General features: G+C 37.1%; 1 protein-coding gene across 1 annotated transcript; it reads right to left on the bottom strand.

Moving 5' to 3' along the window:
• Positions 1-323: 323 nt before the first annotated feature.
• Positions 324-2,123, bottom strand: LOC120200765. Its single transcript, XM_039201516.1, has one exon. The coding sequence runs from the start codon at positions 2,121-2,123 to the stop codon at positions 324-326; it is 1,800 nt and encodes a 599-aa protein (XP_039057447.1).
• Between the last annotated feature and the right edge of the window lie 12,186 nt (positions 2,124-14,309).

The raw sequence follows: 14,309 nt of genomic DNA, 5'->3' as shown, positions 1-14,309 counted from the left end.
CTCAAACTTCCCCTTGATATATGGACAGCTCGAAATCTATCTTCGGGTCAGAGTCATCAGCATTCATACTATTGATACCGGAGGTCCTGAAAGAATAATAAACGAGATGATATATATACGTATACAAATACAGGAGAATTTATCCCATATCAAAATAGAATGAATAAATAAAGAAATAAAAAAATATGCAATAGAGGATGTTTGCCATTTCGTGAATTAACAGAAATGCATCATTTATGGAAATAAAAAAACAGATAGATTAACCCCTTACAAAGGATCACCTATTGTCCCGGGATTTAGACAATAGGGAAATTTTTTGGTCATTACTCTGAAATAGTTTTGTAAACTACATGTAATTCTTCTGCATTCCAATTGTTTAGCACAAAGCCCGGTGGTGCGGGGTAGATGCCCATAGCCCTTCCGTCTTCAATTCCTTCCTCTGATATCATATTTAAACCCAAATCCCTCAGGGCATTTTCAATAACATACTCTTTAGATGACCTAGCCCCCTGAAACATGTGGCCCCCAGATATGAAGGTGTCACGTAGCGGTGGGAAAATCATGGGCTCCCACTTAATATCCTCCCCCGCTAACCTGGTTTTCCTCTTTTCCTGACTCTTTTGAACATTTTTTAACTTTTCTTTTAAGGTCGGACGATATCGCATACCAAAATGATCTCGTTTAATACTGGGAAAAACTAGACTAATATTCCCCTGTAAGCGACTCCCTAACCCTCTTTCGATCTCAGCTCCTCTTTTAAGAGTCATTTTCAGTCCCATTCTGGTACAATTGGATAGCCTAGGCTTCCGAATTTTCTTTCTCTCAGCAACAAAGATGGCATTAACGAATTCCAGGGATCTGAAAGAACACTCGACCGCATATTTATTTACTTCGACATATGGAGCGGTAGTAGATATGGAAGCAATGATGTCTTCCTCAACATTAAGGCATACAAGTCTCCCCTCTATTACAAATTTGAGTTTTTGATGCAGAGTGGATGGCACAGCTCCTGCCTGGTGGATCCAAGGTCTTCCCAACAAATAGTTATATGAGGGCATTATATCCATTATAAGGAATTCGACCTCGTAGGTTGATGGGCCTATGGTTAAGGGAATGGCGATCTTCCCCAACACCTCATTCTTCATTCTGTTGAAAGCTCGAACGATGATTTGGCAATTTTTCATGTGTGTACTATCGTCCGACAGTTTCTTCAAGGTTACTAATGGCATCACATTCAGAGTAGAGTCGTTGTTGATTAGTACTTGTGATAATACATATCCCTTGCACATGATAGTAATGTGCAGGGCTTTGGGATTGCTCATCATTCCGGACAGGATCTCATCATCAGAGAAAGAGATGAAGTTATCCGCCTGAATATTCGTAACCAGTCGGTCTATCTTTTCCACTGGTACATCTTTCGGTACGAAAGTCTGATTCAATACTTTTAACAAGGCATCTTGATGTGCCTCAGAGCTTAATAGTAGAGCTAGGATCGAGATGCGAGATGGCAACTTGTGTAGTTGTTCGACGATGCTGTACTCACTATGCTTCAGAAATTTTAAAAACTCCATAGCCTCGTTCTCGGTTACTGACTCATTAATTGTCGGCTCATCATCTTTCAGCAGTATTTCGACCTTTTTCCCTTTATCAGGGGTCGCTCTTTTCTCGGGTTCACTGGTCTGGTTGGGAAAATTACATCTCCCACTTTTGGTGAAGTGGTATACCTCATCCACATCTTCCTTAGTAGTCTTTAAACTCTCAAAATTTTCTAGTTGGCATTCATACCTCCAAGGGACCTGTTTGTTGTCCTTATAAGGAAAGGACGATGGAGGCGTGATCACCACTTTTGGGATTAACTTTTCCGTAGTCTGGGCTTTCGATGTGATGACTAAAGGCCAGTTAGTATTGTAAACTCCCGTGGATGTGCCTTCGGAAGCGCAAATCTCCATCTCTTTCTCTTTTGTAGCTTCATGGTAAAATTCCATAACTTTACTATCTATCAACCTTTGAACCAAGGCCTTGAACTTATCACAATTTTGAATGACATGATCTTCACAGCAGTGGTAGGAGCAAGCGTGCTTATTCCCGTCAACACTAAAGGTCAACCAACCTGCTTTGACCATTTGCCCCCATACCCAATACATGGGTGACTTCACTTGATTTACTTTGGCTATGAATCTGTTCACTCTTTCTTCAATAACAGTATTAACCCCTGTCCCTGTATGGTTCGACAGAGGGTTCTGAGCTAAATTGGGCTGCTCACTGTCACCAAAGTTGATGACATTTATTTTTCTTAATTTATGCACCAACTTTTTAAAGGCCAGACAGTTTTCAATTGAATGCCCCGACGCCCCCATATGATACTCACATTGAGCATTGATGTCAAACCATTTTGGGTAAGGAGGCTACATTGGAGAAGCGGGGTAGGGCGACACCACATGTTTGTCATACAGGATCTGGAATAGTTCTTTATAGGCTATAGGGATAGGGTCAAATTGAACCATTTCCCTTTCTTGTCTTGGTTCTTTCATCCCTTGCTTAACAGGACTTAGTGCAGATAACGCGGTGGCTTGAGGTCAGGATACTGTAATGTTATTAGAATCATATTTCTTTACATTACTGACTTCATTATCCTTTCTTCTCGCTGGAGGTTTTTGGCTAGATTCTCCCCCTTCTAGCTTCCCGCTTTTGATCGCCAGCTAGATCATTTCCCCTGCATTAACTATATCAGCAAAATTCTTGGATGAATTTCCAATGAGATGTCCAAAGAACGGGGCCCTTAAAGTATTCACAAAAAACATATTAGTTTATTCCTCCTCTAACGGTGGATGAACTTGTACAGCCACATCTCTCCACCTTTGGGCATATTATCTGAAGCTCTCGTTGGATCTTTTTTCCATACTCCGTAACAGAAGTCGATTCAGCCTCACATCTTTTAAGTGCTTATATTGCTCTAGGAAAGCCTTAGCCAAATCCTTTCATGATTTAATCTTAGCCCGACTTAGCTGATTGTACCAACGGATTGCTGAGCCTGTTAGGCTTTCTTGAAAGCAATGAATTAATAGCTGATCATTTTCCACATAGCCTGTCATTTTTCTGTGAAACATGGTAATGTGTGAAGAAGGAAAACTGGTGCCATCAAATTTCTCGAAGTCTAGAACTTTGAACTTCGATGGTAGTACTAAATCAGGGACCAGACTTAGCTCTCTGGCATCGATTCCATATAGGCTAGCATCTTCTTTCATAGCTCAGAATTCATGCTTCATTTGCTCTCATTCTTTCTTAATCTCTTTATCATGTTTTTTTTTTGTCTTCTTCATCCAAATCAGGGACATCTTCAATTGGTTGCGGGTTTGTAGAAGAGCCAGGTAGGTTCACTTGTATTTTTCTTGGTTGGACGGTCATAGTTTGTTGTGCATGGACATGCGGTGGTATGAAGCCAGGGGGATATAACGGTTCATCGGCAGCAGGACCGATAACTGGAGTCTCTTCTCGGACTATGCCATTTCCTTATAGTAAACCAACCAGTTTTGCCATCTATTGCATTTCAGTTTGAACCTTCTCTATTTGGGAAATTATGTCATCTATTGTTTTTTTTCGTGTGTTGTATGGATGCTTGTAAGTGTCCAGCATTCTACCACACAATCCTTTTATTAATATTAGTGTTTTATTAATAGGGGGTGAAAAATGTGATTAAAATGTTATTCGTAAAAATAAATGTGATGTATATGCAAAGTGAATGCAATGCAAGATGTTGACTTTGAGACGATTCCTAAGAACAACTTTTTATATAGGAAATGAAGCTCGATTACAAGGATTAAACAGATCACAGATACAACTGAGCTATCTCTCCTAAATTTTGGATGTGTCCCAGTAATTCCACAATCTCCTGGTTTTCTTCTGCCTCCGGATCCAGTTCTTCGATCACATTATCAGATTCCTGTGACAGGTCAACCAAGTACTGAGCCACTCCTTGAGCTTGCTATAGGTATATTGCGATGAGATCATCCCTTTGCCTAACTCTCCACTGAGCCTGCTCCCAATGATAGCGCCATTGTATAAGTCCTTCATAAGGGACCAATGGAAGTTCAGTTGCTCTTCTTTGCAAATCTTGATCTAAGGCGTCGAGTTTACTCACTCACTTTGTCAATCTTTCCACTTCAGCACAGTTTAAACTACTTTCTCAACTTCGATATTGTCGCACATCAATCTCTAAGCTCAAGACTTTACTCTTCAACTTCTCATTCTGGGTTCAATTCTCTTTCAGTTGTTGTTCAAGGGCATTTTTGTCTCTCGAGAGTAGTTTTGCCTGATGTCTGCTGTGTTTGAGTTCTTCGTTGTTTTCCCCAATTTTTCTTTTCAATCCTACCACTTCTTGTCTCCATTCAGCAGAAGGCTTACTTGAGCTAGCAACTCTTTTGGATGTCCATCTCCAGCCCTTTCTGATACACTTTATCTTCTAGCTTTTGCAAAGTTGCTCTCCATTGTTTCATTTCCGTCTCAAAATCAAGTATGGCTTGTTCGAGCAGAGATGGGATCACCCTGAGGTGTTCTTTTATAGGCTGGGTATTTTCGTGATTTCCTATCGAAATATTATCATTAACTCGGTTGCTTCTCCATTCCTCATACCCTTGAGATAGCCTTAAATCAAAAGTAAAGAGATTTACCCGATATGTGTGTCTCCAAGCATCGGTGACCTCCTTATTTTTATTCTTATATTGTTCTCCCCTAAATGTAAACTCAGACTTGGATAACTCCCTTGATGCTGGAATAAACTACCTTGACCCAAATTGTCGAGAAACCAGTAACGGGGCATACCCTACAGATCCCCAAATACCTGGTAACCCGACCAGGTGCTCTCTCGATATGTTTGAAATGACTAAGGATCCATGTTAGCAATAATGGTGCACAACCTATGAAGCGTCCTTCCCCTTCTCGTCGGTAATAGCTCAGGGAACAGAATGTTTCTGCCAGGATAGCTGGAACATGATCCACATGTCTATCCAGTCTTTCGAACATATCAACCACTAATACATCAATATACCCAAGAACTCTTGGGAAAATGACCAATCCGTAGATACCTAGAGCAAAGAAGTCAATCTTCTTTCTTCTGTCAGGATGACGGTCAATCAATTTTCTTAGAAGGGTCCAAGTAATGCATTCGCGGTCTCCTTTCTTTTTTATGCCTCTCATAACCCATTCTTCGCTAATGTCAGTCATCAGAATAAGTTTCTTCTTAAAGGAATGAATATTCGGCGGTTTGGTGTATACTTTGTCTACCTGGAACCTTAGACAGCGAATCAAGGCACGATACTCCTCTACAGTAGGCGTCATGTCTACTCGGCCAAATGTAAAATAGCTATACGCGGGATTCCAAAACTGAGCCAGAGCTCTAAATAGATTCCGATCAATCGGGACATCAATGAGGTATGAAATGTCAACATAGAGTTGATAAAACAACTGCTTATCGGACGTTTCCCATCTTCCCCAAATCTTTTTCATCTCATTCAGATCATTCTGACAAACGTTGATGTGAGTATACCCTCTCAGCTCTGACACGCACCCTGGTAATAGACTGTCTCCATTTATTAGGTGGGTCTGCTCGGACCATCTCAAGACGTCTGCATTATCCTCTACCTCTTTTTGAATCATTCGTTCCATAATACTAGTCTTCTATATAGACATCAATCATGGATCAACACCAATGAGATGAATAGTGCAATGCAAGATGAAGACAAAGTAACAAAAGGAAAGAAAATCGGTCAGTAATCATAAATGAACTGATTAAACATAATTCAATTTATCGATAAAACCTACCCCACATGTTAGTTACCCAATCATGCTTTAGTAGATCCTACCCAGTCATGATTTCTACCCACATGCTTTGTTTATAGAACATCCTAACCTCATACCGTCTAGTTCGCATGCTTATCCAAGAAATTAAACCTAACCGTATGATTTCTAGTTCGCATACATTTATTCAAAAATTTAAAATTTCACTAAAGAATGCTCAAATAAGCTTTTCCTTGTGTACTCTCCTCACAGGATCATATGGACTGGTTATGGCCGTATCCAGGTTCTACGTTTACTATATACTGGGTTTGGTTCTAAAGTAAAGGGTCCTCAAATTGTCCTTTGCCAGTGCCCCATTGGGCTACTGAACCCTCAATCCTAACCTATCACGGGCTTTTGGATCGAGTTTAATTCAAGGGGGCACACTTCCTTACGTCATTGCGGAGGTGAAAACCTCACAAGGATCATAAGGCGTGAGCCCAAAGAGCGTTTCACTATCCCGCACGGAGGTGAAAACCACAAGAGGGAATAGTTACTTACTCTTACTTAAATAGGACGAAGCGGGGTTTTAGCTCATGTTATATAAATTTAGTTGTACAGAGTGTGAGGAAAAGAGAAACAAAGCAAACACCAGTGAACAAAAAATTCAAAACCCTGAATAATTATTTAATCTGAAAACATTAGCAAACATATCAATATAACTATTTAGTGGTTAAGCAAATTACGAGTCAAAATGCAAAAACAAAACTTATTTAAAACCAAACAAGGGATCAAAAACTAAATTAGAACGAACTTGTAATTTTATTTGAAAAGACAATTCATTAATCGACTAATTGCCTGACTCTCTAAAAATCTTCCCCAGCGGAGTCCCCAAGCTGTCGAAACGGTCTTTTTCCAGGGAGAGAAAAGGGGTGGTCCCATTTCGAAAATGAACTTTCGATCGACCGATTAGTGATAAAATGTGGTTCAGGGAGTCACCACCAATCTTTGATTAGGATGTGATTGGGCACCCAAAAAATATATTTGACATTTTAATAAAATATTAATTTTATTTAAAAAGACAAACTTGGGGTCTGCGTTACCAAAATTTGAGTTCGGGAGTCGGTTACGTGTAGGGAAGGATTAGAACCCCCACAACGCCCTAAATCGGTACCTAATCGATTAATTAATTGTCTTTGCAATAAAATGTACAAGTTCGAGTCTAATTTAATTTAAGATCCCCGAAAATAACATTTTTCAAAATTTTGGATGAAAGATAATAATATTTAATTATTTCTTATTGAGGAGAACCGATCTATCATACCTTGAAGCAATCGATTCTTACTACAATCGAAATAAAAATATTAAAATTCCATTCTAAATTTCAAAATAATAACACTCAAAATAATTTTAGAGAGAAAATAATAATATTTAATTATTTTTGATTGAACATTATTTTTTGAAAACCCTTTGAAAACACATGCAAAAGTAAAAAAAATTAAATAGAGTATCAAGCAATTAATTAATTATTTATTTTACCAATATTTAACGAGAATAAGGATATTCAATTAATTAAATATCTCGAGACGAGACCATAGATTTGATCTAACTGTCTTTTCTCGATGAATTTAATTAAAAGAATATGATCTTTTCCTCAATCCCTAAATTTTAAAAATGATTTTGCTTTAATTGTTGTCACTTAGTGGGATAGACTTTCATTTTAAGATTATCGAAAGTAACTTTCTTATACGTTAAGACAGTCACTTTACGACAATATTAAAATGCTCGAATATTACCCTTAGTCAATTTATTTCGATTTGATTCAAGTGATGCTTATGAGGATATCATGCGAAATTAACTAGGACTAAAATGAACTAAAATGCAAACAACATGAAAAAAATTAAAATAAAAGTATAACTAAAATATAAGTTATTAAATTATTATACCAAAATTAAAATAAAACAAAAAAATATATAATGAACTAAAATTGACAATTTCAAAGTTAAAGGTTAAAATTATAAATAAAAAAAGTAAATAAACTAAAGTGATCAAATTACAATTAACTAAAATTACAGGACTGAAGTAAAATAAAAGAAACATAATTTAATGCTCAAAATATAAATATATAAAAATACGGAGTTGTAAATTAAATATACCAAAAATAATAATAATCATGCATTAAAAGGAAATATTACAAAAACAGTCCATTCAGGAATTAAAATACAAAACACGCTTAAAGTTTGGAGGACTATAATGTTATTTTACCAAGATCAATATAACTGCACATAAAATGGCCAAATTTTGAATTCGGTCCTCACAGAGGACCATTTTGCAAAACACGGGATAAATTCGGGGGATTTATGATGCTATTATCCCTCGGAGTTCGTACTATATATACAACCTATTAACATTTTTTTCATTTGAACCAAATGTAAGAAAAAAAGGAGAGAGAGTCTCATCTCTCTCAACTCTCTTCGGCCGGTCCTTCACCGACCGCCATACCTCGCTTTCGACCGCCGCCTGACCACCCGGTGACTGGACCTCCGAAATAAACCCTAAAACACCCTATACCCCCGATCTATTCTTCTAGATCCATATTCAAGCCTAAAACCCCTTAAAACACCATCTAAGTGTCCCGAAAAATTTCGACCGTTCGACTTCTCAACTACTCTGACGACCGTGAACCGACCTCGCTTCGGCTATCCCTTAGAGGTAATAGATCTACTCTTTTTCTTTCACTTTTATTACATGCAAATCCGATTATTATTTACATATATTTTTTGCTTTATATTTCGAAACTTACTGTAAAATACAAATAAATAAAACCGAAAAAAGATACCTTAAATCTCTGATATTATTGCTTTGATTTCTCTCAAAAATTCGAAGAGAATAACCCCTTTTTACAAGTTTGGTTTGAGTTTATATAGAACCCTAAATTTTATAATATTTTTATGATTTCTGATTTTTCTCTCAAAATCCCATGAGTCCATTGCAAGTTTGTTTTCGTTAACTTGGGTTTTGCTGCCTTGGTACTTGGTTCTGAGTCTTCTATCGTGTTTCTCTTGACATTTTAAGTGGACGAGGTTCACGTGGGATGGTCAACAGTCGTGATTGGTTCCAATGGCGGTGGCAGCTTAGTGATCGAAATGGGTTGGCAGCAGAACGGTTGAGCATCAAGGCGGCGACTGAAGGGTCATAAAACCCTAATGACTAAAGCATGCATGTCATTAGATCTTCCTAAATTCAACGGCTCCTGATGTGAGATACTAGAGCCCTAAATGGGTTTTGGGTTTCCCTTAGGCTTGGATCAATTCTGGCCCCAAACGGGTCATAGGTTAGGTTGCTGGAATTGGGTCAAATGACCCTTTGTAATTTAGGCCCAACCGGGGCTGTTGTATTTAGTCTGTAAATAATAATAAAATATTAGTAGTAATATTAATAATAAATTTGACAAAGATATCCACCATCACAACATTATTGTCCCTTGACTCGTGGATGGAGAGCATGCGCTTATGGATCAACCTCAACTGCATCACAACAGCCACTATTTACACTGGTGTATATTTTGTAGTCGTATCAGATGGTACCGCAACCGTATCAGATGGTACTGCAACCATTTCAACCGCAGCTAAGTTAGACGCCACCTCTTCCATATCAGATGCCATCACACCCATATCAGATGCCACCGCAGCCGGGTCAAATTCCACCATCGCGGGGTTTTATGACCCCTATTGGCAGATATTATACTTTCATGCTTGTAGAACCAGTGTAAGGTTCATATGCTGCTTATTTGGCGGTGAAGGTGGACCACATACACAGACACCTCCAGTGCAGTTTTTACACTAATCGATGTCGGTGTTTTTGGATTTTTTACAATTTTCTATGAGCGATGGGATAGTAAGTCATACACCTCCAGGGTCCTTATTCTATGGAGGTGCTACATCGTCATCCGTCCCTCAACAAAAAATTGTAGATGCTCCTCATGATGATGATGATGAGAGTGAGGAGGAAGAACAAGTTATATGAATAAATCCTATCGACACAGATAGCCACCGCCTTACGAAACATATTCAAGACGCATGCATCGATAGAGTTGTTTAGTTTGTAATGTTTTTATTTAATTTTTTTGTTTACCAGCAATTGTAAAATTTTTATTTAATTATGAATTTTTTATTTATTTTGTTGTTAATGTTTTTATTATTTAATTGTTCGAATTGTATCGTCTGCATTTAATGTTTCTATTTAGTTGTTCTTATTGTTTGAATTGTATCGTTTTCTTGTATTTAGTTTGTAATGTTTTTATTTAATTTTCACTTGAGTAGCCCATTACTTGATGATTCTCAAATGAAATTAATTGAAAGTAAATAAAAATTAAATAACACAAACTTAGATTTCATAAACAACTATTACATCATCACAACATCAACGGTTACTTGATGACAAAAGAGGTGAACATTTTTCCTATTGTATCATAGGTTTATACAATGCCCACATATTTTGTTTTCTCTCGATGTCTCTCGAATATCCATATCACAATGAATCCGAGTGGATTTTGGACGACTAGGCTCCCTTAATAAGGATGGGTCTGGTACAATTGAAAGTTAATTCTAAACCTTATCAGGGTATTTCACATTACCTATGATGGGAACTCAAATTCATATACCTTAAATACTTCTGAAAGTCGGTATACGAGATCCACAAAAATGTTATAGTCTTGACAGGTATGAGAGCAATCTGCTATGACATGAAAGCATTGATACTTCAGAGCTTGAAAAAACCCACAGTCACACCACTTGTCTCGTAGATTAACTCTAAACGAGTTAGCTTGAATCCCTTGAATATGTCACGACATCTCTGTGATATGAAGTAATTCAAGGGTTCTATAGAAGACTATTACAGATATTCCATTTGATTCAGTAATTCTTTTTTTTATAGATCTACAACTAATTTTGGGTGATAGACATGACCGTTTGGCATCCATGTTTGAGCTTGTCCCCTGAGCTGGGAAAAAAGCACTCTTAAACAAAAATACATCGTTTTAACCAAAGTCGTTACTGGTAAATGGCGTGCCCCCTTTAAGTTCGAATTGATAGCCTCAGCCAAGTTGGTCATCATGTGTTCATATCGATATCCATCATCATATGCATTTGTCTAAATTTCTTTATTGATAAGGCTGGTGTAATTGTATCATTCTTCGTTATTTCCTCGCAAATCTTGTATCACAGACTTAAATGTTTTAGGTAATAGTTTGTAACTTTAGCTTCAAATGTAAAACTTACTATTAAGTTTCTATAAAAAAATGATTGAGAAATAGACTTAGACATTTTTACATACCCATGCACACAAGTAATTGTAACTCATTATTCTTCTTAAAATTTCTATGATAGTTAGCATCAATGTGTTAGATACAGTACCAATGTTGGATATAGGGTGGTTGCCACATTGGACCCAAATACTCCATTGTTGCTTTGATCACAGCTCTGCGATATGAAATGACACATATCTTCCCCTCGTGACAATATGTAAGCGTAAGTTTTTGAGGAAAAAACCCAAGAATCTATATATTATCCTTCAACAAGGGCAATACAATTGGAAGAATGTTGCAATTACCATCTTGGACAACTGTCAAAAGTAAAATTTTCTTGTATTTTCCATACAAGAATATCCCATCAATTTTCTTGTATTTTCCATACAAGAAAATTGGAAGGATGTTGCGATTATCATTTTGGACAACTGCGAATAGTAAAATTTTCTTGTATTTTCCATACAAGAATGTCTCATCAATTAGGACCACGGGCTTACAGTATTTCACAACATTCATGCATTATGGGTAAGTCCAAAAAGTAGGTAGAATTAACATCGATTATGAAGTACTCGATCATTATAGTATGTATGGTAAGTTTCGAAGTCGATAATTATCCCATGATTCAATCTGCGCACTACCCTAAACCAATTTGGTAGTTCATTGTAAGATGCATCACATTCGTCGTGAAGTTTTTAATGACATTCTGCTTTGCCTTCCATGCTTTCATATATGAGACATTATACTCATATTACGACTGTAGAGCTAAAATCAGCACCACAATAGTTATATGAGAGCTTGCTTTGACTATGGGCATGATGGCTTAGCAGATAATGTCGAAGTACAAGTTGGGATGATCTTGGTTGATCCCTCCATCACAACATGTGTGAGGAAAGTTGTATACTGTTAATTACTATATATTGTTTTTCCTCTTCCTCTTCGATACATGAAACATCCATTTGAATACGTTATCACGTTGGACACAATGACAAACATACTTTTTTGTGGTGGAACGGACGACTCTAGACTGAGCATAATTAAGAATGTTGTAATTCTTAATTGCCATCATCGCTTATTCTTTGGATGAAAACTCTATTCCTTTATATAACTCACCATCATTGACTGATAAGTTAAATCTGTAGTCATTAACATTAAGCATATCCATAAATTTCGGCACGTTCACTGTATCATAGTCAGCTTCATACATGTGTGCTGGAGGTTCAGTGTGTACCGTATTTTTAGGAACTTCATCTACATCATCATCATTGGAGTTCATGTTGAACTGCGATGATTCTGGCTGAATGAATAGTCCAGTCTCAGCACCATCTACATCTGGCTCACGAAGAGGTTCTTCTGGTGGAGATTAGGGTTCCTCCACGATGTCGACATTTAGGTCGAACAACCTGGTAGTTGAATGTATTCCCCTTGAACTTGAAGGCATCTCGACATTGATGTCGAAGAAGCTCACAGTTGAATGCCTCCCCTAGAACTTAAAGGCATCGTGTCAAATGGGTACTGCACAAATTGCTACGTTGAGGGCTTCTCCATATCCAGATCAAAGAAATTGGCATGTGAATGCCTTCCCCTTGAACTAAAAGCAATGTTGACATACAAATTGTTTGTGGAGATACCTCGGTACAGATTGTAAGAAGTTACTGATGAATGCCTCCCCATTGAACTTGATGGGATGGCACCATGATGTAGATTTCCCATTCAAGTGTTAAAATCATTACACATTACTTGAGTTGGGTTGTCAACTTGATCAACTTGTTGAGCCAGCCCATAGTGGGAGCATAATGACATATCATGAACCTCAGACACTTCAACAAATATTGCATATATCTGTGTATTGACGTTTGAATATTGATTTTGAGAATCAACCATCATAGCAACATCGTCATCATTGGAGAGTTCGAACGCTATATAAGTTAATGGAAATACTACAGTTGAAAATCTGTATTGAAGTGAGGACAATCTTTTAGTACTTCCAACATGAACCTTTTTTGAAATCTTAGTGATCATCTCCTCAAGAGTGATGTTTCTCTTTAAGGATATTCTGACAGAATGAATTGATGTGAAGACGATGCCAGTTTCATCTTCCCGAATTTCTCCATCATAGTAAATAATAGCTGAAATACGCGTCATTTTAAGACTTTGAAAGAACGAGTATTGTATCTGAAATACGACTAATTAAATAAATAATATATGAATTAAAATATAAACTAATTCAAAAAAAATTAAAATAATTCAAAATAATTTAAATAACACAATTTCATATTGTTACCTTATCGGTAAAACGTCCTGAGGTATGATCCATCTTTTCAACAACCATAAAAAATAATATAAAATAATTAGTACAATAAAATTTGTTCATGTAATTAAATATAAAATAAATATAATATAATCAAAAATAATTTTATCTTATAAAAATAATAACAAAATCTACTTAGCTTGATAGAAGAAATTGATAGAAATGAGAATAAGCAAGTAATTTTGGTGTGGTGATGTTTGCATTTAGAGGGGTTGTTATTTATAAGGGTGGGGGAGCGTTTAAAAGTCGAGTTTTCAGGCTCGAGTAATAATTGAATACCAATAATTCAACGTGCATAATGAGGTACGGATCATGATCCACTCATTTCATACGCGTCAGAACCTCGTGAAGGCGCGGATGGTGATTTGCGCTTCCCCTTACATGGTGCATGCTCAGACAAAACACCATTCGTGCCTTCCCCTTACATGGCGCCTTCTCGAACAGAACCCGCGAAGGCGCGGATGACGATCCACGCTTTATTGCCACCGTGTAAGAAAGGGTGTTAGATCGATAATATTTCGAGAAAAGATACCTGACATATAATTATTATGTGTAAGAGTGATATTTCGGTAAAAATACCTATCATGGCATGTCCACATGCTCAGACAAAACACCATTCGTGCCTTCCCCTTACATGGCGCCTTCTCGAACAGAACCCGCGAAGGCGCGGATGACGATCCACGCTTTATTGCCACCGTGTAAGAAAGGGTGTTAGATCGATAATATTTCGAGAAAAGATACCTGACATATAATTATTATGTGTAAGAGTGATATTTCGGTAAAAATACCTATCATGGCATGTCCATTAAGATATTTCCTATTTCTCTTTTATTTATTTAAAGAGAAAAAAACCCAATTGCCAATTCAAAAAAAAAAAACAAATTGAATATTATTACTCGTTTCTTGTCCTTTTCGTCGCTGTTT

This window comes from Hibiscus syriacus, unplaced genomic scaffold (assembly GCF_006381635.1).
Source record: "Hibiscus syriacus cultivar Baekdansim isolate YM2019G1 unplaced genomic scaffold, ASM638163v2 tig00006570_pilon, whole genome shotgun sequence".
NCBI lineage: Eukaryota > Viridiplantae > Streptophyta > Magnoliopsida > Malvales > Malvaceae > Hibiscus > Hibiscus syriacus.
This window is presented reverse-complemented; position numbering and strand designations above follow the sequence as displayed.

What these genes read in the sequence shown, in the direction of transcription:
- LOC120200765 (XM_039201516.1), bottom strand. Translation starts at nt 2,123, where the DNA reads ATGGTCAAAGCAGGTTGGTTGACCTTTAGTGTTGACGGGAATAAGCAC.